A 21,667-nucleotide genomic window follows, 5' to 3' on the forward strand; every position below is an offset into this window, starting at 1 on the left:
CGGGTGGCCATCGCTCCCTGGTAGCAGTGCGCTCAAAGAGCTCCAAATAGGCTTCAATGTCGTCATCGGGGCTTTGTTTGGTGAGGACTCCCCCCGGGGCTCGAACCACTGCTTCGTCTTTGTTGACCTGCTTGAGCAGTTCCTTCATCGCATTCTGCAACTCCGCCTGGCTTTGCAGGAGTGCCATTATTGCTTGCTCCATAATGTGGTTGGGGAGGGTCTTCTATGCCCGCATCCTCCACCAATTTGTGATGTGCGGTCACAAACCAACCTCCCAGAGACAGTTCTGTTTAAAGTTCAAACGCCGCAGCGTTGTTTTATTCAGTCAGTTTTTCTGAATAACGGATAACTTAAAGTTCTTCCCGATTGGGGCTTCCCTTGAAACAAACAAATTGTCACTTTTTCCAAGTCTGGATCATGTCTCCTAAATTGCCTGGAACATATAGCAAAGAAACTGATCAGTGCAAAGTTAAATAAATCCCAGCATTCAATGAATCGAACATCTTACACATTTAGCAGACTAATTTACAAACTATATTTCAGTGGAGCAACACACTTACCGCCCGATGGAAGCAGACCTTTCCCAGCAGGGAGCCAGCCACACAATGAGTCAAACACCGAGGTGCTATTTAACTCCAACACAGTGATTGCCAACCTGCCACAGCTGCCTTGGGGCAGGTGGCCACACCTCAGCCTGATTGAGGATAAAATTAGGGATGTACTTGCCTTCAATGACCACACCTAAAGAGTGGCGTAGTTTGACCTCCTGGTGCATGCTTTCACTGTGATGGCTGGCCCTCTGCCCAGTCTCACCTGTTCGGAGGTATTGTGATGCTCCACAGACAAAACACTAATACAACTACAAGACATTTTGATAAGTTACTAAAAATACAATACACTACTACTATACTACTACAATACAGTATTACAACAATAACACTACAAGAAATTATAATACATTACTACAAATACTACAAATGCTATACACTACTACAACTACAAGAAACCAAAATAAATTATTACAACTACAACTACCAGTACAATAAAGTACAACAAACTAATACAACTACTACAACTGCAAAGGAAATGACAATACTCTACCACAACAACTACAATGAACTACAATACAAAACTACAACAACAAAAAAAATCAATACACTACTTCAAGTACTACAACTACAAAAAAAACTGTATACACTAGCACGGTGGCAGAGAGGGGTTAGTAATGTGACGCCATACTAGTGCGTCTGCCTCACAATGCGAAGGTCCTGAGTAGTCCTGGGTTCAATCCCGGGCTCGGGATCTTTCTGTGTGGAGTTTGCATGTTCTCCCCGTGACTGCGTGGGTTCCCTCCGGGTACTCCGGCTTCCTCCCACTTCCAAAAAAAAAACATGCACCTGGGGACAGGTTGACTGGCAACACTAAATTGGCCCTAGTGTGGGAATGTGAGTGTGAATGTTGTCTGTCTATCTGTGTTGGCCCAGTGATGAGGTGGCGACTTGTCCAGGGTGTACCCCGCCTTCCGCCCGATTGTAGCTGAGATAGGCTCCAGCGACCCCGAAGGGAATAAGCGGTAGAAAATGGATGATGGCACTACTAAAATTACAAGCAACTACAATCAAACAATTTATTTGATTTGGAACATGTTAAAACTTCACAAGCACACATTTTCTGCTCAGACAGAGCCCTGTCTCAGCCAATTGGGTAGAGATACAGAGACACAGTAGAGGGACGTAGTGGGTATGTAGTGAGAGATAAAAAATAGCAAAACGTTCAAATGGAGTAGTATACAGCAGAGCCTATTTGATTCTACTGCAGTCCCATAATGAGTTTCTGATGGTAAAATCAGACACTTTTTTTCAACTATTATTTTGTATACTTTGTAAACACCATCCGCTTGTACTGTTTCTTAAACTTACATTGTTTGAGTTTTTTACTTATTCCATTCTACAGTTTAATTCATTCCATTATAATGTGTTTTGTGCATGATGTTTGCGGTTTGAAAATGTACGAGATCTGTTAGTTTCAATATTTCAGAATTAATGAACAAAGGATGTATGTGTTTTCTTTATCCAGCCTTGTGTATTTTTGTGTCTGATGTTTTCTGCAGTCTGACTATTTTTCTTACCTTTTCCAAATAACATTATTTTAGTTTTACTTAAATTCAAGAACAATCTGTTTGTATCAACCCATTTTTTTAGGTTGTTCATTTCTACCTGTACTGTATTCATTACTTGCTGTGTGTATTCCCCTGAGCAGGATGCATTGGTGTCATCTGCAAATAGTTAATTTTGTGTTGATAGTATTAACTTTGATTATCGATGTTGTTGAATCGATTGAATAGATTTGGACCCAGAACTGACCCCTGGGGTACACCATAAGCAATATCTTCTATCCGCACATGTTGCCTCCTGTTTGTTAAGTAGTTTTTCACCCAATTTAGAACCACTAATTATCACTTAGAACCTAATGCTGTATCGTTGTTGTTGGTCAATTAGGATATTGTAATTGTGTTGAATGCTTTTGTTAGGTCCATAAATAATGCAGCTGTACACTGTTTATTATCTATTGCATTGGTAATTGTTTATGTTATTTCAATCAATACCATTGCTGTTGAGATGTTTTGTCTGTATCCGTATTGGCTGTCTGACCATACTTTGGTTGGTTGGTTGGTTGGTCGGTTTATTTTGACCATGTATACATGCATGTATACATCACATAATTTACATATTTGCATTCCTCTTTACGACATGCTCGAAGGGAGTCGCAAGAAACAAAGCATTATTAATCATACCCCTTTTCCAGTTCAATGCACTTACTAATGCATATGTTTACTTCTTGTTCTTATTTTGTGACACAATTTACATCAATGAATTCTAAATACAGCATATATCTTAATGAATAGTTAAGTTTACTATGATTCACCTACTGAGTTGAACAATATCTCATTTTCGATAAAGTTCAAGACGTTCATCAAAATTCCTCTTTCTTGTACTTTATAAACCCTTGTTTGAACAGCCTCTTAAACTGGATCATATTGGTACTTTGTTTGAGTTCTTTGCTTATTCCATTCCATAATTTAATTCCACATACTGATATGCTAAAGGTCTTAGGTGTTGTAGGTGTATACAAAAGTTTTAAGTTAGATTTTGCTTTAAGTTTATATTTATCTTTGTTTGTTGGGAAGAATTGTTGTACATTCTTAAGTAGCAGCTTATAGTTTGCTTTGTGCATAATTGTAGCTGTTTACAAAAGCACCAAATCTTTGAATTTCAACAGTTTTGATTCAATAAACAAAGGGTGTGTATGCTCTCAATAAAGAATATAATTAAAATAGAATAGAATAGAATAAAATACTTTATTTTGTCATTGTAAAATACAATTCTGTTGGGTGTCTGTCAACAGCAGCTGGAGATAAAATAGACAATAAAAGATTAAAGATCCACAAAGATTATAAACAACGAAAAACATACACAGTTTAAAAAACTAAAAAATGTAAGATAGACTAAGATAATTGTTCATATTGTGCAAACTATTCATGCATTTAGTATGTCTGGGAATTGTTTGTATACATAGCTGTCTTAAATTGTTGAGAGTTTTAATGAACCGGTATCTCTTTCCCGAGGGCAGAGGTTTAAACATGTGGTTACCAGGATGTGTCATGTCTCTGCTTATGCTCCTGGCTTGCTGTTTGAGGCTTTCTGTTTGAGGCTTTCTGTTTGAGGCTTTCTGTTTGAGGCGTTCAAGTGTGGCGGTGTAATGCCGATTATCTTTTGTGCTGATTTTACCACACGAAACAGCTGTTTCCTATTTTCTACTGTGCAGCTGGAGTACTACACTGTGATGCACTGGCACAGGACGCTCTTAATTCGACACGTCTTAATTTAGCAGTATATCGGAGTGTAGTCCGAACCCCTTCAGCTTTTTTAGGAAGAAAAAAGTGTGGGCTTTCTTAGGGACCACTCGAGATATTTGGTGAGGTAAATACCTAAGTATTTAACACTCTGTACAATATCCGCTACCTCATTGTTTATTTGTATTGGTGAGTGTGTGTTTTTTGTAGATCTCCCAAAATCTATGATGATCTCCTTTGTTTTGGCAGTATTTAACACAAGGTTGTTTTCCAGACACTGTTTTTCCAGCCGCTTGACTTTCTCTCTGTAAAATGTCTCCTCCACATTTGTGATCAACCCACTAAAGTGGGACTATATCCAACATTATGTATTGTTCTGACTGACCTTTTTTGTAACACAGTTAGTGAATAAAGCATACTTTTGTAGGGCATTGGTCATTTCCTTTCTTATTCTGATGAATGCCATCGATGTTGAGATGTTAGCTCTGTATCTGAATTGGTTCTCCACTAGTGTTCCACTTTTGTGTATGAATTTGTCCAATCTGTTAAGGAATAATTTTTCAATGATTTTAGAAAATTGTGAAAATCAAGAAACAGGTCTGTAACTTGTAAAAAAAAAATTTTTTGTCTCCAGTCATGTAAATTGGTACAACTTCTGCTATTTTATTTAGTTGGGAATGTGCCTGTTTGAAATGTACTGAAATGTGTTCAACAACCTTTTTTTAATAATTTCCATATCTCCTCTGTGACGGTCAGTTGAGGTCTTGGATTTATGTTACATATCATTACAATTGAGATGATTTCCTCTTTTGTCATGTTCTTGAGGAACATTAAGTTGGGATTTTTATCTATGGTTTCATTCAAGTCCTTAACTGACCCACCGGTAATCCTTTTTTTCATATTTGTGCCAATAACAACAATAACAAACTAGTTATTAAAGTGTTGAACTACTTATTTCATAATGTCACTTTTTATGTTTCCATCTATTCTTGGCACCATTTAAATGACACTATTTAGGATGCCCAGTGTTCCTCCCATATTGTTTTTGCTCTTATTTAATAATTATCTGTTATATTTTTTCCTACATATTCGTAGGATGCTAGTCAGCTTGTTGTTATACTTTTTGTATTTATTTTTTGCCTCTATAGTTTGCTGTGTTATAAATGTTCCGTATAATGTCCCTGTTATTGTTATAAGCAATTGTTCTCTTTGTAATCTATGGTTGAAAGTTCTTATTTTGCTTTTTACTAAATAGTTTCCGTGGATAATGTGTGTCATAAAGTATCAGAAAAGTATTTCAAAAAATGTTGCATACATATGCTACATCATTTTCACTCTACACAGTGTCCTAATCATTCATACTTTTCTCTGTGCATAGTCTTTGAAGTGTATTTTTGTCTTCCATGTTCCTATTCCTGTAGTTTCTGTCATAGATTGTGAATACTAGTAGATGATTTGTGTTTGTTTAAACAGTAAATGTAACTAATCTGTTATGAAAATAGTTTTCAATAACTTTGGAGAATTGTGGGAGTAATGCAACTGGTCTGTAGTTTGTGAAATGATGTTTGTCTCCTGATTGATTGATTGAAACTTTTATTAGTAGGTTGCACAGTGAAGTACATATTCCGTACAATTGACCACTGAATGGTAACACCCGAATAAGTTTTTCAACTTGTTTAAGTCGGGGTCCACTTAAATTGATTCATGATACAGATATATACTATCAAATACCATCAAATATATACTAACATCATAATACAGTCATCACACAAGATAATCATCAGAGTATATACATTGAATTATTTACATTATTTACATTATTTACAATCCGGGGTGTGGGATATGGAGGAGGTGGGGGGGTTAGGTTTGGTTGGTATCAACACTTCAGTCATCAACAATCAGCATCAACAATTGCATCATCAGAGAAATGGATATTGAAACAGTGTAGGACTGACTTGGTAGGATATGTATAGCAAGTAGTGGACATAGAGCGAGAGATCAGAAAGTATAAGAAAAAGTGTAAGAAAAAGTGTCTACATTTGGTTGTTTGATTGTTTACATTTGATTATTTATAATCCGAAAAGGTATTATGTGGAAGGGAGGGTGTTAGTTTAGGGTTGTAGTTGCCTGGAGGTGCTCTTTTAGTGCGGTTTTGAAGGAGGATAGAGATGCCCTTTCTTTTACACCTGTTGGGAGTGCATTCCGTATTGATGTGGCATAGAAAGAGAATGAGTTAAGACCTTTGTTAGTTCGGAATCTGGGTTTAACGTGGTTAGTGGAGCTCCCCCTGGTGTTGTGGTTATGGCGGTCATTTACGTTAAGGAAGTAGTTCGACATGTACTTCGGTATCAGGGAGGTGTAGCGGATTTTATAGACTAGGCTCAGTGCAAGTTGTTTTACTCTGTCCTTCACCCTGAGCCAGCCCACTTTGGAGAAGTGGGTAGGAGTGAGGTGTGATCTGGGGTGGAGGTCTAGAAGTAATCTGACTAGCTTGTTCTGGATGTTTGGAGTCTAGATTTGAGAGATTTGGAGGTGCTAGGGTACCAGGAAGTGCATGCGTAATCGAAAAAGGGTTGAACGAGAGTTCCCGCTAGAATCTTCATGGTGCTTTTGTTGACTAGAGAGGAGATTCTGTAGAGAAATCTCGTTCGTTGGTTGACCTCTTTGATTACCTTTGTTGCCATTTTATCACAGGAAAGATTAACCTCTAGAATGGTACCTAGGTAGGTGACCTCATCCTTCCTTGTGATAACAATGTCACCCACTTTTATAGTGAAGTCATTGACTTTCTTAAGGTTGATGTGGGACCCAAATAGGATGGATTCCGTTTTACCCAAGTGTATTGATAGCTTGTCGTCAGCGAGCCAGGTGCACATTTTACAGAGTCCAGCACTGAGGATTTTCTCCATCTGTGACTTGTCCTTGCCGGATACCAGCAGGGTCGAGTCATCCGCAAACAAAAACAATTCACAGTTGCACGCTGATGACATGTCGTTTATGTATATTAGGAACAGTAAAGGCCCTAATATACTGCCTTGGGGGACTCCACAGCTTACTGAGAGGGGGGGGAACACGGTGCCGTTCACCTCGACCACCTGTTTCCTCCCCTCCAAGTAAGATTGCATCCAGTTCGATGAGGTTTTATCAAATCCGATTGCTCTGAGTTTATCCAACAGTATAACGTGGTTAACGGTTTCAAAGGCCTTCTGAAGGTCCAGCATGACCATGCCGCAGTATTTGCCCGCGTCCACCTCATGTTTGATGTGGTCGGTCAGATAGAGAAGGCATGTGTCAGTGGAGTGGTTAGTTCTGAAGCCGGATTGGAATTTGTACATGAGTTTATTAGTGGCAAGGTAACTATCGACCTGTTCATAAACTATTTTTTCCATTACTTTCGAAATGGAACTGAGAATAGAAACAGGTCGGTAGTTACCAGGTTCCAATTTGCTTCCTTTTTTAAAGAGGGGAGTTATTCTTGCTATCTTAAAATCTTTTGGTACTTGGCCTTGAGAAATTGAGAGGTTTACTATGTGCGTGATGATAGGGGCAATGGTGGAGGCAGAGTCCCTGAGGAATCTGGAGGGGATATTGTCAAGGCCGGTGGCCTTGTTTGGGTGGAGCGCTCTCAATTTTTTAAGCACCTCATCCGCTGAGACCATTTCTAATTTGAAATTGTTGTTGGATACTCGTAGCTTTCTGTGGAAGGCTTTAATGTGTTCTACACCAAAGCGACCAGAGTGGTGGGACAGCTTGTTGACTAGAGTTGTGGCTATGCTGGTGAAAAAGGTGTTAAGTCTGCTTATTACCTCCATTTTGTCTGTAATGAGGGAGTCACCCTCCTTGATGTTGATGTTGGTGTTGGTGAGTCTGGTTTTAAGTTTCTGGCTGCAACCAGGAAGCTGGTTGTTGAGGATTTCCCAGAGCTCACGTGGCTTATTTGTGTTTTACTCTATTTTGTCGGTAATGTAATTTTTTTTAAAGGATTTAGTCAGGTTAGTTATTTATTGCATTGCTTTTTGAGTGTTGAAAGGAGTGATTAGAGGTTATTATTATTGGTGTAGATTACCGTGTAGATTACAAAACTTGCTGTAGGATCTGAAGACAGGTGCATCTCTGCGTTGAATATCTGTGTTTAGATCCCCAGTTAGAATTTTCTCCACGTTGTCCACCCCAGCCAAGCACTCCTCGAGAGCCTCATAGAAGTCACTCTGATTAGGGGGTCTATATACAGTCCCTATTAGTACTGGCTTTGCGTTTTTAAATTTGATTTCAGCCCACACAGATTCAAGGGCATTGTGGTTGAGATCAGTGTGAGTTATGTATGTAATATCCTGGTGAATATACATACAAACACACCCACCATGTTTATTCCTGTCCTTTCTGATAACCGAAAAGTTTTTATATCTCTATCTCTGAGTCAGAAACACTTTGATCTAATTTGGTTTCAGAGAAACACAGTATTTTTACCTTCTTGTTGAGGAACATTTCTCTGATTTGGTCAAGTTTGGTTCCAGAGAGGCTGTTCACATTAAGGTGGATGATGTGTAGCCCACTGGAACCAAAAAGAGCATCAGAGTCCGCTGTATAGTGGTAATGTCCAGAAAAAGGAGGGATGGCCATGTTGGTTGTTGTTGAAGTTGAAGTTGAAGATGAAGGGCAGTCCAGTTCTCTGTTTTGATGTAGGGGCTTGTGGGAGGAGGAGGGGGAGGAGGGGGAGGGTAGTTGCCACATATGCGGTCCTCTCCAAGGTTTCTCATAGTCATTCACACTGACGTCCCACTGGGGTGAGTTTTCCTTGCCCTTATGTGGGCTCTGTACTGCGGATGTCGTTGTGGCTTGTGCAGCCCTTTGAGACACTTTTGATTAAGGGCTATATAAATAAACATTGATTGATTGATTGAATAAATATGTGTTTCATCCATCATGTCCTCTCTGTCAATTCCATCTTTAAAGTATTGAGAGTAATCTGCTTTCTTTTTACTGTGGAGCGGCATAGCTCGGTTGGTAGAGTGGCTGTGCCAGCAACTTGAGGGTTCCGGGTTCGATTCCCGCTTCCGCCATCCTAGTCACTGTCGTTGTGTCCTTGGGCAAGACACTTTACCCACCTGTTCCCAGTGCCACCCACACTGGTTTAAATGTAACTTAGATATTGGGTTTCACTATGTAAAGCGCTTTGAGTCACTAGAGAAAAGCGCTATAAATATAATTCACTTCACTACTACTTTTCTTAATGACACTGTTTAGGATGTCCCATGTTGTAGTTTTTGTTCTTGAATAGTGTTGTATCGTAATATTATTCCTTACACTCTGTTTGAGTCTTTATTAGATTGTTTTTGTACCTTTTATATTTGTGTTCTTAGTTTTATGAATTATCTGTGTAATGTATTTTTCTTCTTATTAGTGTTCTGTAATACTTTTGACATCCACATTTTTTCTTTCTTTTTCTTCTTTTTATTGACTGTCAAACTATTAATAGTTTTTGTCATAATTCATCATGTATATATTTAAAAATGGTAATAAGCTTAGTTAACATATTTTTCACTATACAAATGTCCCTATGTTTGTTCTTTTAAGTCGTTCTCAAAAGTCATAAAATATTTTCTCTGTGTATTTGTTTTGCATAACTCCTTATGTTTTTTACTTCTTTCTTTAAAGATTCCATTGTATATGGTGAAAACTGATAGAGGATTAGTGTCATCGCTAATTGATAAGCTGCTGTTTGTTTTTGTTTTTGAAGTCATGAATAAAGATATTGACAATTAGTGTTGCTTTGTCCAGTTGTTTTTCTCGGTTTAGTTATTTGTGGGTATAAACTGATTCTGTACATTGTATCTATAAAGTCAGCTTTTTTTTTTTTTTGGCTTTGTCGAATGCAGAAAATAATTTTAAAGTCTCCGCTTATAAAAAATACATTTTGGTTATTATTTTTGTAAGTTGTTTTTATCCAGTCCAGTGTTTGATTTTGGTGCCTTTTATATGCAGCTGACGATCACATTTTTACTTTTTACCTGACATATTCCATATTATTATACATTCAAGTAGGTTATCAATGACTGTTGTTGTATCTATTACTACTTTTAACTTAATATTATTTTTCACGTATGCTGCTACTCCACCTCCGCTCTTATTATGTAGTTCAATTCCTGTTTATTCAATTCAAACTCTTGTCCTCTTTCTTCATCAAGACAGGTCTCTAAAATTGTAATTACTTTAAAAGTTTAATTTAATTGTCTCAGCTGGGCCTGGGCTGATAACAAATGTTGCTTGACGATATATTGACCAACAAATTATTGCCAATTAATCATAGTATTATAAACATTATTTTGAAACCAAATTAACCACTGACAAAATGATGAAGCAAGCGCGGCGCATTAATTTCAAAAACGCATCACAGCGTTTGTTTTTAATTTTTTCTTCATCACTGACTACTACTCACTGCAGACTTCATGAGAGCCAACAATAAAACATCACTTACATGTAAAAGGTCCACTGTCATTAAAATGCCGACTCCTAGGATGTTCATCCATCCATCCATTTTCTACCGCTTGTCCCGTTCGGGGTAGCGGGGGGTGGTGGAGCCTATCTCAGCTGCATTCGAGAGGGAGGCGGGGTATACCCTGGACAAGTCGCCACCTCATCGCAGGGCCAACAATCAATAAATTTTTAGTGTTGCCAATCAACCTATCCCCAGGTGCATGTCTTTGGAGGTGGGAGGAAACCGGAGTACCCGGAAGGAACCCTCGCAGTCATGAGGAGAACATGCAAACTCCCCACAGAAAGAGCCCGAGCCCAGGATCGAACCCAGGACCTTCGTATTGTGAGACACACGCATACTAGGATGTTCATATATTCCCATTTAGATGAAGAATGACCATAACCCTCAGAAAGAAACGGAGTGTTTTTTTCGTGTCTTTCTCGCAATTTTAATGCGTACCAACTTGTCGGATTAGCTCCTCAGACTTCTCCTGTCCTCCCAGGTGAGATGCATGATTTATGATCTCCAATAAACTTCCAGGGAGGAAGGAAGCAAGAAGGCAGCAGACGGCAGATCACTCAAGGATGGAAACTTAGGGTCATGTACACGGTGGTGATAGCGCCTCGGCTATGAATAATGTGTCTGCGTTGGCGCTTATGATGACAATATCATTAATACTTGGTTAATAATTAAGTCACGAAATGTTGGTGGTTTTTGAATGTTTATTTATTGGATTTTATGGGTGAAATTTGAACACCCCCCATTGGCTCAGCTGTAAGCAGACTTTTATTAACTTGTATTTGATATTTAGAATGCATTAAAAATAATCCATCCGTTGTCATGTCTTTGATAATGATTGTGAACAATAGGCAAATTTCCCCAAAAAGTGCAGTTCCCCTTTAAGTTTTCTCGCAGCTATAAAATGTTGTTGCCGTATAAAGTTAAAAGTTAAAGTACCACTGATAGTCACAAACATACTAGGTGTGGTGAAATTAGAACAAAGAACAGAGGATTCTCGTCTGTCTGTGCAGCGCAAGCACTGATCCTGCAGCCGTGTGTGGAACTATCAGTTTGCACGTTTTTCTGACACATGCTAAATAAAAAGCCAAATAGTGCTCACAAAATGGTGATGAGTGGTTGATAAATCACATTGCGCGTGCTAAGTAATCATATTTGCATCTTCTCCTCCCAGTACAGTGAGTATTTTGATGATCAGCATATATTTTGCTTATTAATGAAGACAGAGAAGCAAAATGGATTGCTGGCCCTATTCTGCTCACTAACCACAAGCAATCCACTGTTCACGAATTTAGTAGATCAGCTTTATGTATGGTATCAGGTTTGCATGTGTTTTAGTACACACAAACCTTTAGTAAATCAGGCCATTAGCATTCGCGGTAACCAGAAGAGTGTTTAAGCTACGAGTGATTAAGAGAATTGTCCCCTTCAAGAAATAAATAGTTGATCATGTATATTGTTATAAAAGTACACAAGAAACAAAGATATGTTGTGGTTAGTCGGGTAATGTGCCCGTTTGAGCTCTGCTTAGGGACAATTTTGATTGGTGAAAATATTAATTATTGGCAAATGTTGCGCGGGAAATGGACAGATTGGACAACGTTGTGAGGTTGTGCGTGAATGGCCGGGATTTGTTCAATTTTCGTGGATTGACGCCAGCGCAAAATCATACATTTCAGGGAGTTCTAACAAATGGTTTCACAGCTGTGTTTGAGATGTGTGGGCTTCCTTTGCTATAACTGTGATGGGTTAAAAGTAGAAACAAGTAAGTTCATGACAATGAGAGGGTTTCACTTTTTCAACACAAAAGTATGTGAATGGTTCATGAGTGTTTTAGCAGGAAACAAGGAAAGGCCACAGTGGTTTGTAGTTTAACAAAAATGCTTGTTAGTCATGTAACTCGTACGTGAACATATGCTGACTGTATTGCAATCGCTCCTCCACATTTATATTTCAGATAAAAAAAACATCAAATATAATTGTAGGCAACCACAATTACACATCAGATGCACATCATGTTAAGGCATTTTGCATTACGGCGTTTCAACGATTTGCGCTACGGCATCATGTGTTTTGGCATTTTGTGTTACGGTATTTTGTGTTAGGGCATTTCCCGTTACACCATTTCGTGTTACTGTGTTTTGTGTTACAGCGTTCGGGTTACGACGTTCGTGTTACGACCTTCCTGTTACGTTTCATTGTTATGACAGCTATAATGTAGCTATAATTTGATTTACTACATCACAGTCGTAGAAAGTAGTGCGTAGACTGAGGACCTCCACTAGGTTATGTTCAACCAGTTATGTAAGGTTACTCATAATCCTCTCAAACAAAATCACACATCAAAATGAAGTACACCATATAAATATTTGACACCATTGTTCAAAAGTAGCGAGTGTTTCTTCCAATTTTCAGTTTCATTGGTGTCAAACTGTCAAGGCATGGAAGCAGAACACTCCCAAGAGAGGGAGCAAAAATAAATCTTGACATCAGGAGAGAATGTCGAGACAAATCTATTTGTATCCTTTTTCTTTCAAGACCCAAAAAACCCAGTTTCAGTTGTTTGAAACAACCTTTGAAAGCTGAAAACAACAACAGTGCACTATTTTATGTCCCAAATTAGTAACAGGGGCTTTGACAAACATGTTGGATCCCAGTGAGGCCCTGAAGTAAGTTTATTTTAATAAAATACTATATAAATATGAAGTTGTGTACAGGGTACACTCCAATATATCTTAACAACTGTTGTTGTACATTCCAAAAAAGTGAAACCATTCTTGGTTCTCTATCTTAGAAAATAAACTTGGGCCCTCTCAGACTATAGCTGTTGTATGTAATCTGTGAGCATGAACTGATAAAGCCCTGAAGAAATGAATAACCTAATGAATGAGAATATTCACACATACTAAAACACATTAACCTCATGATATGCATTTAACTTCCGCCTTACTACAACAAAGTCTGAAAAGTTGCAAATGTACGGTAATTATCATATTTATATGATGCAGGACATTTGATAAAATGACCAATCACAGCCTTTATGGTGCACGTCACCTCGAGACGAGATCAGAGGCGCATGTCAAGCCATGCAGGAGGGTTTGCAGGGGGCGGTGCGAGCAGGCGTTGCGTATGATTGGTCTTTGCCGACAGGAATATAATCCAGGTTTTAGATAGCAGTAATACTTTTTTTTTTTTTATTATTTCGCAATAGAAATAATCTGAGGGTCAATTGAATCAAAGACAAGGGTCGTACGCAACCCACACTGCCCATGTCTGGCTTAGTGTATGCAATTTTTGTGCAACAATCCCTCCAGTGACCACACCCCCATCCCACAGGCACTCATGACAACATGGAGTAAAAAAAAAACACTCTGTTCTGGTTTGAGCTTTTACTCTACATAGTATCACAAAAAAAACAAAAAACAAGAAAATAGGAATTAGTCCGAATCAACTTTTATCTGAACAAATGCTCTTTGCAATCTAAGAAGATTATAAAAGCATGGGCAGCTGCTACTGTGGATTTTTCTCATGACTTCATTGCAGATGTTATCTAGTTTTAAGTCAACATAGAAGACTGACATCCACAATCATTCTCATGTCTGAAATGTACACTTACTGTCCAACCTGGTATAATTTACAATAGGGGTGTCCTGATCTGATATTTAAATCGGTCCGATATCAGCAAAAAAAAAGGCAAGTATAAAGACATGCACCTGGGGATAGTTTGATTGGCAACAATAAATTGGCCCTGGTGTGTGAATGTGAGTGTGAATCTCTGATGAGGTGGCGACGTGTCCAGAGTGTACACTGTCTTCCACCCGAATGCAGCTGGGATAGGCTCCAGCCACCCCCGCAACCCCGAAAGGGACAAGCAGTAGAAAATGGATGGATGGATGGATGGATGAAATTATGTGTGCTTGCATGTAAAATGTGTGATATAATCTCCAATACAAGCAGTCCTGCAATGTGTTTACTTGTGCAAAGCTGGACAGCCAATTTACATATACATTTCCTCCAATAAGCACACAAGGTTTGCCTTGTCTGAATATAAACAATTTATGGGAAAATATGCACTATTTCTGCAACCTTCAAACACAGTGAATGAAAAAAACCAGGCGCTATTGCTAGCGATGTAGAACGAATATACCACATGAAAAATATTGACTTTGCACAACAATAACGTTACCATTTATAACTATCCATCATTTATGGCTGATTTAGTGTGACAAAAATTAATCAGAAGATGATTTGTGTTTGTTTATACAGATAATAATAACAGATAATATAGAAGCTTATATTATTCAGAGCAGCCATATTTGAAGTCAACAGGGTGGTGACAATGCTCCGACTTTCCTAGTAGGAAATTTGACCTGGAGGGGCGTTCCAGTTAAATTCCTGATTAGGAACTCAGAAATTCTGACTTTCCAGTACAGATGGAACCATTAATCCATTCTAGATGGCTGATAATAAATAAGTTACTGTTTTTCATACCTACCAGGCTACCATTTTTCTCTCTTTGACTAATTTCACTTGATTAAACCTTTTGTAACATTTCAGACTACAACACAATAAAACATGTATCTGTGGTTCCTGCTGATATCGTATCTAGTCAATATCAGTGTTGGACAATACCCAAGGCTCCATCATTGACATCTCTTACTTTACATATTTTCCCGACAGAGTCAATTACATTTTGTTTTATAGTGACATGAAACAACTTCTTCCAGAGGAGTTCCAACCATAATAGCTGGTCCTCTCACACACTTTGTAAAAAGAGAGAGAACAAACAATAAAAAGCAGTATAGTAAACGTGTCCTTACCTTGTCATCACATGAGTACCTGCGACTGTGCTGCGCTGCTCCCGCACTTTGATTCATGTTGGAGAAGCCGAGAAACCGCTGGATGGATAGATGGATGAAGGTCTGAGTAGTTTGACCACAGCAGCAGTGAATGAAAGGAGAATGAAATCAGTCTGCTGGTTGGTCCTGTATCGTCTTCGTCAGCCAATGGGGCGGTTATTTCATTCACAGTAGATTCGTAAGACCAGGCAGCACATAACATTCTGGAGAAGAGAGGAGTGTCTCAAGGTTTAAAGGCCTACTGAAACCCACTACTACCGACCACGCAGTCTGATAGTTTATATATCAATGATGAAATCTTAACATTATAACACATGCCAATACGGCCGGGTTAACTTATAAAGTGACATTTTAAATTTGCCGCTAAACTTCCGGTTCGAAACGCCTCTGAGGATGACGTATGCGCGTGACGTAGCCCGGCGAACACGGGTATGCCTTCCACATTGAAGCCGATACGAAAAAGCTCTGTTTTCATTTCATAATTCCACAGTATTCTGGACATCTGTGTTCGTGAATCTGTTTCAATCATGTTCATTGCATTATGGAGAAGGAAGCCAAGCAAGCAAAGAAGAAAGTTGTCGGTGCGAAATGGACGTATTTTTCGAACGTAGTCAGCCACAACAGTACACAGCCGGCGCTTCTTTGTTTACATTCCCGAAAGATGCAGTCAAGATGGAAGAACTCGGATAACAGAGACTCTAACCAGGAGGACTTTTGATTTGGATACACAGACGCCTGTAGAGAACTGGGACAACACAGACTCTTACCAGGATTACTTTGATTTGGATGACAAAGATGCAGACGTGCTACTGTGAGTATGCAGCTTTGGCTTTTTTTTGCGTATGTACGTAACTTTTTTAAAATATATAAGCTTTATGAACCTTGGGTTAGGTGAACGGTCTTTTGGGCTGAGTGATTGTGTGTGTTGATCATGTGTTTGAATTGTATTGGCGTGTTCTATGGAGCTAGGAGCTAGCAGAGGAGCTAGGAGCTAGCATAACACGTACCGTACCGTACGTGCGCGTCACGTACGTAACTTTTTAAAAATATATAAGCTTTATGAACCTTGGGTTAGGTGAACGGTCTTTTGGGCTGAGTGATTGTGTGTGTTGATCAGGTGTTTGAATTGTATTGGCGTGTTCTATGGAGCTAGGAGCTAGCAGAGGAGCTAGGAGCTAGCATAACAAACACGCAGGTGTTATTATGCAGGATTAATTTGTGGCATATTAAATATAAGCCTGGTTGTGTTGTGGCTAATAGAGTATATATATGTCTTGTGTTTATTTACTGTTGTAGTCATTCCCAGCTGAATATCAGGTACCGTGAGTATGCAGCCTTGGCTGCTAAACATTCGATAACTTGACCGTATGTGCGCGTCACGTACGTAACTTTTTAAAAATATATAAGCTTTATGAACCTTGGGTTAGGTAAACGGTCTTTTGGGCTGAATGATTGTGTGTGTTGATCAGGTGTTTGAATTGTATTGGCGTGTTCTATGGAGCTAGGAGCTAGCAGAGGAGCTAGGAGCTAGCATAACAAACACGCAGGTGTTTTTATGCAGGATTAATTTGTGGCATATTAAATATAAGCCTGGTTGTGTTGTGGCTAATAGAGTATATATATGTCTTGTGTTTATTTACTGTTGTAGTCATTCCCAGCTGAATATCAGGTCACCCCCGGCTCTCACAGCATCTTCCCTATCTGAATAGCTTCAACTCCCCACTAGTCCTTCACTTGCACTTTACTCATCCACAAATCTTTCATCCTCGCTCAAATTAATGGGGAAATTGTCGCTTTCTCGGTCCGAATCTCTCTCACTTCATGCGGCCATCATTGTAAACAATAGGGAACTTTGCGTATATGTTCAACTGACTACGTCACGCTACTTCCGGTAGGTGCAAGCCTTTTTTTTATCAGATACCAAAAGTTGCAATCTTTATCGTCGTTGTTCTATACTAAATCCTTTCAGCAAAAATATGGCAATATCGCGAAATGATCAAGTATGACACATAGAATAGATCTGCTATCCCCGTTTAAATAAAAAAAATTCATTTCAGTAGGCCTTTAATGCCTCAATGGTTTGGTGTATATGTCAATAAATAGTGTTCCCTTTGCTCGTGTATTGTAGATTTAAAGGCCTACTGAAACGATTTTTTTTTATTTAAACGGGGATAGCAGATCCATTCTATGTGTCATACTTGATCATTTTGCGATATTGCCATATTTTTGCTGAAAGGATTTAGTATAGAACAACGTCGATAAAGTTCGCAACTTTTGGTCTCTGATAAAAAAAACCTTGCCCCTACCGGAAGTAGCGTGACGTTGTCAGTTGTTCACTCCCTCATATTTTCCTATTGTTTTCAACGCAGCTAGAGCTATTCGGACTGAGAAAGCGACGATTACCCCATTAATTTGGGCGAGGATGAAAGATTCGTGGATGAGGAACGTTAGAGTGACGGACTAGAATGCAGTGAAATACATATTTTTTTTCGCTCTGACCATAACTTAAGTACAAGCTGGCTCATTGGATTCCACACTCTCTCCTTTTTCTATTGTGGATCACGGATTTGTATTTTAAAACACCTCGGATACTATATCCTCTTGAAAATGAGAGTCGAGAACGCGTAATGGACATTCACAGTGCCTTTTATCTCCACGACAATACATCGACGAAGCTCTTTAGCATGAGCTAACGTGATAGCATCTGTCTCAAATGCAGATAGAAACAAAATAAATAAATCCCTGACTGGAAGGATAGACAGAAGATCAACAATACTATTAAACCATGTACATGTAACTACACGGTTAATAGATCTCAGCCTGGCAAAGCTTAACAATGCTGTTGCTAACGACGCTAAGGCTAACTTAGCAACTTAGCAACCATACCTCACAGAGCTATGATAAAAACATTAGCGCTCCACCTACGCCAGCCAGCCCTCATCTGCTCATCAACACCCGTGCTCACCTGTGTTCCAGCGATAGACGGCGCGACGAAGGACTTCACCCGACCATCCGTGCGGTGGGCGGCTAGCTTTGGCTAGGCGTCTGCTATCCAAGTAAGTAGTCCTTGTTATGCTGCTACAGCCAGCCGCTAATACACCGATCCCACCTACAACGTTCTTCTTTGCAGCCTCCATTGTTCATTAAACAAATTGCAAAAGATTCACCAACACAGATGTCCAGAATACTGTGGAATTATGAAATGAAAACAGAGCTTTTTTGTATTGTATTCAATGGGGAAGGCATACCTCTGTTCCCCTGGATACGTCACGCGCATACGTCATCCTCCAAAGGCTTTTTCAACCGGAAGTTTAGCGGGAAATTTAAAATTGCACTTTATAAGTTAACCCGGCCATAATGAACACCATGTTCAAACATAAGGGTGTCCATATGTGCACTTGGCACCAGGACACCCTAGGCCGCAGTTCCATGATCGACTTTGTAGTTGTGTCGTCGGATTTGCGGCCTCATGTTTTGGACACTCGGGTGAAGAGAGGGGCGGAGCTTTCTACCGATCACCACCTGGTGGTGAGTTGGCTGCGATGGTGGGGGAGGATGCCGGACAGACCTGGCAGGCCCAAACGCATTGTGAGGGTTTGCTGGGAACGTCTGGCAGAGTCTCCTGTCAGAGAGAGTTTCAATTCCCACCTCCGGAAGAACTTTAAACATGTCACGAGGGAGGTGCTGGACATTGAGTCCGAATGGACCATGTTCCGCGCCTCTATTGTCGGGGCGGCTGATTGGAGCTGTGGCCGCAAGGTAGTTGGTGCCTGTCGTGGCGGTAATCCTAGAGCCCGTTGGTGGACACCGGCGGTGAGGGATGCCGTCAAGCTGAAGAAGGAGTCCTATCGGGTTCTTTTGGCTCATAGGACTCCTGAGGCAGCGGACAGGTACCGACAGGCCAAGCGGTGTGCGGCTTCAGCGGTCGCGGAGGCAAAAACTCGGACATGGGAGGAGTTCGGGGAAGCCATGGAAAACGACTTCCGGATGGCTTCGAAGCGATTCTGGACCACCATCCGCCGCCTCAGGAAGGGGAAGCAGTGCACTATCAACACTGTGTATGGTGAGGATGGTGTTCTGCTGACCTCGACTGCGGATGTTGTGGATCGGTGGAGGGAATACTTCGAAGACCTCCTCAATCCCACCAACACGTCTTCCTATGAGGAAGCAGTGCCTGGGGAATCTGTGGTGGGCTCTCCTATTTCTGGGGCTGAGGTTGCTGAGGTAGTTAAAAAGCTCCTCGGTGGCAAGGCCCAGGGGCTGGATGAGATCCGCCCGGAGTTCCTTAAGGCTCTGGATGCTGTGGGGCTGTCTTGGTTGACAAGACTCTGCAGCATCGCGTGGACATCGGGGGCGGTACCTCTGGATTGGCAGACCGGGGTGGTGGTTCCTCTCTTTAAGAAGGGGAACCGGAGGGTGTGTTCTAACTATCGTGGGATCACACTCCTCAGCCTTCCCGGTAAGGTCTATTCGGGTGTGCTGGAGAGGAGGCTACGCCGGATAGTCGAACCTCGGATTCAGGAGGGACAGTGTGGTTTTCGTCCTGGTCGTGGAACTGTGGACCAGCTCTATACTCTCGGCAGGGTCCTTGAGGGTGCATGGGAGTTTGCCCAACCAGTGGACATGTGTTTTGTGGACTTGGAGAAGGCATTCGACCGTGTCCCTCGGGAAGTCCTGTGGGGAATGCTCAGAGAGTATGGGGTATCGGACTGTCTGATTGTGGCGGTCCGCTCCCTGTATGATCAGTGCCAGAGTTTGGTCCGCATTGCCGGCAGTAAGTCGGACACGTTTCCAGTGAGGGTTGGACTCCGCCAAGGCTGCCCTTTGTCACCGATTCTGTTCATAACTTTTATGGACAGAATTTCTAGACGCAGTCAAGGCGTTGAGGGGATCCGGTTTGGTGGCTGCAGGATTAGGTCTCTGCTTTTTGCAGATGATGTGGTCCTGATGGCTTCATCTGGCCAGGATCTTCAGCTCTCGCTGGATCGGTTCGCAGCTGAGTGTGAAGCGACTGGGATGAGAATCAGCACCTCCAAGTCCGAGTCCATGGTTCTCGCCCGGAAAAGGGTGGAGTGCCATCTCCGGGTTGCGGAGGAGACCCTGCCCCAAGTGGAGGAGTTCAAGTACCTTGGAGTCTTGTTCACGAGTGAGGGAAGAGTGGATCGTGAGATCGACAGGCGGATCGGTGCGGCGTCTTCAGTAATGCGGACGCTGTATCGATCCGTTGTGGTGAAGAAGGAGCTGAGCCGGAAGGCAAAGCTCTCAATTTACCGGTCGATCTACGTTCCCATCCTCACCTATGGTCATGAGCTTTGGGTTATGACCGAAAGGACAAGATCACGGGTACAAGCGGCCGAAATGAGTTTCCTCCGCCGGGTAGCGGGGCTCTCCCTTAGAGATAGGGTGAGAAGCTCTGCCATCCGGGGGGAGCTCAAAGTAAAGCCGCTGCTCCTCCACATCGAGAGGAGCCAGTTGAGGTTGTTCGGGCATCTGGTCAGGATGCCACCCGAACGCCTCCCTAGGGAGGTGTTTAGGGCACGTCCGACTGGTAGGAGGCCACGGGGAAGACCCAGGACACGTTGGGAAGACTATGTCTCCCGGCTGGCCTGGGAACGCCTCGGGATCCCCCGGGAAGAGCTGGACGAAGTGGCTGGGGAAAGGGAAGTCTGGGTTTCCCTGCTTAGGCTGCTGCCCCCGCGACCCGACCTCGGATAAGCGGAAGAAGATGGATGGATGGATGGAGTTAACCCGGCCGTATTGGCATGTGTTGCAATGTTAAGATTTCATCATTGATATATAAACTATCAGACTGCGTGGTCGGTAGTAGTGGGTTTCAGTAGGCCTTTAATAATGGATGCATGCATACATTTTTTGAATCGAGAATCATTTTGAATCGAGATTCGATTCAGAATCAAATTGTCACCCCCAAGAATCGATTTGTGTGGTACCCAAAGATTCATTCATAATTATATATATATATATATATATATATATATATATATATATATATATATATATATATATATATATATATATATATATATATATATATATATATATATATATATATACACACACACATACATACATACAGTGACGTGCGGTGAACTATACACTTAAATTCATATGAGCAGCTCTACTTTAACTTTAATCATTGTTGATTTAGGTTGCACATTAGAATAACAGGAAAACAAAGGGAGTAATTAGCTTTGATAAAAATGTTATCATAATGATATTATGATATGATAAATTGGTCCAAAAAGTATTTGATAAAGTTGTTATTAAATACTTTTTGGTCCCATTTTCTTTTAACAAAATAAATCAAGTATTGTGAGTGTATCTTACCTTTCTGTATTTGTATATGAAGCAGCAATAACACCCACAAATGCTGGCTTACTCTAATAAAAATGCCATGTTTGTTATAAATACAGTTTAAAAAAAAAAGAAAGAAAAAAGGCTGGC

At 40.7% G+C, this 21,667-nt stretch overlaps 1 protein-coding gene across 9 annotated transcripts in view; it reads right to left on the reverse strand.

Annotated features, from left to right (window-relative positions):
* LOC133663370 (inactive dipeptidyl peptidase 10-like) overlaps positions 1-21,667 on the reverse strand; it is a 168,348-nt gene that overhangs the window by 137,380 nt on the left and 9,301 nt on the right. For 8 of the 9 annotated variants that reach the window (XR_009828291.1, XR_009828292.1, XR_009828296.1 and 5 more), the window contains exon 2: positions 15,167-15,408. Coding sequence is in view for 4 of the 9 variants with exons in the window: in XM_062067792.1 (XP_061923776.1) it covers positions 15,167-15,223 (57 nt within the window). In the remaining 5 variants the exon portion in view is untranslated. The remainder of the gene's footprint in view (positions 1-15,166; positions 15,409-21,667) is intronic. The other variant, XM_062067791.1, reaches the window with a different exon arrangement.

This window comes from Entelurus aequoreus, linkage group LG13, assembly GCF_033978785.1.
Source record: "Entelurus aequoreus isolate RoL-2023_Sb linkage group LG13, RoL_Eaeq_v1.1, whole genome shotgun sequence".
Taxonomy (NCBI): Eukaryota; Metazoa; Chordata; class Actinopteri; order Syngnathiformes; family Syngnathidae; genus Entelurus; species Entelurus aequoreus.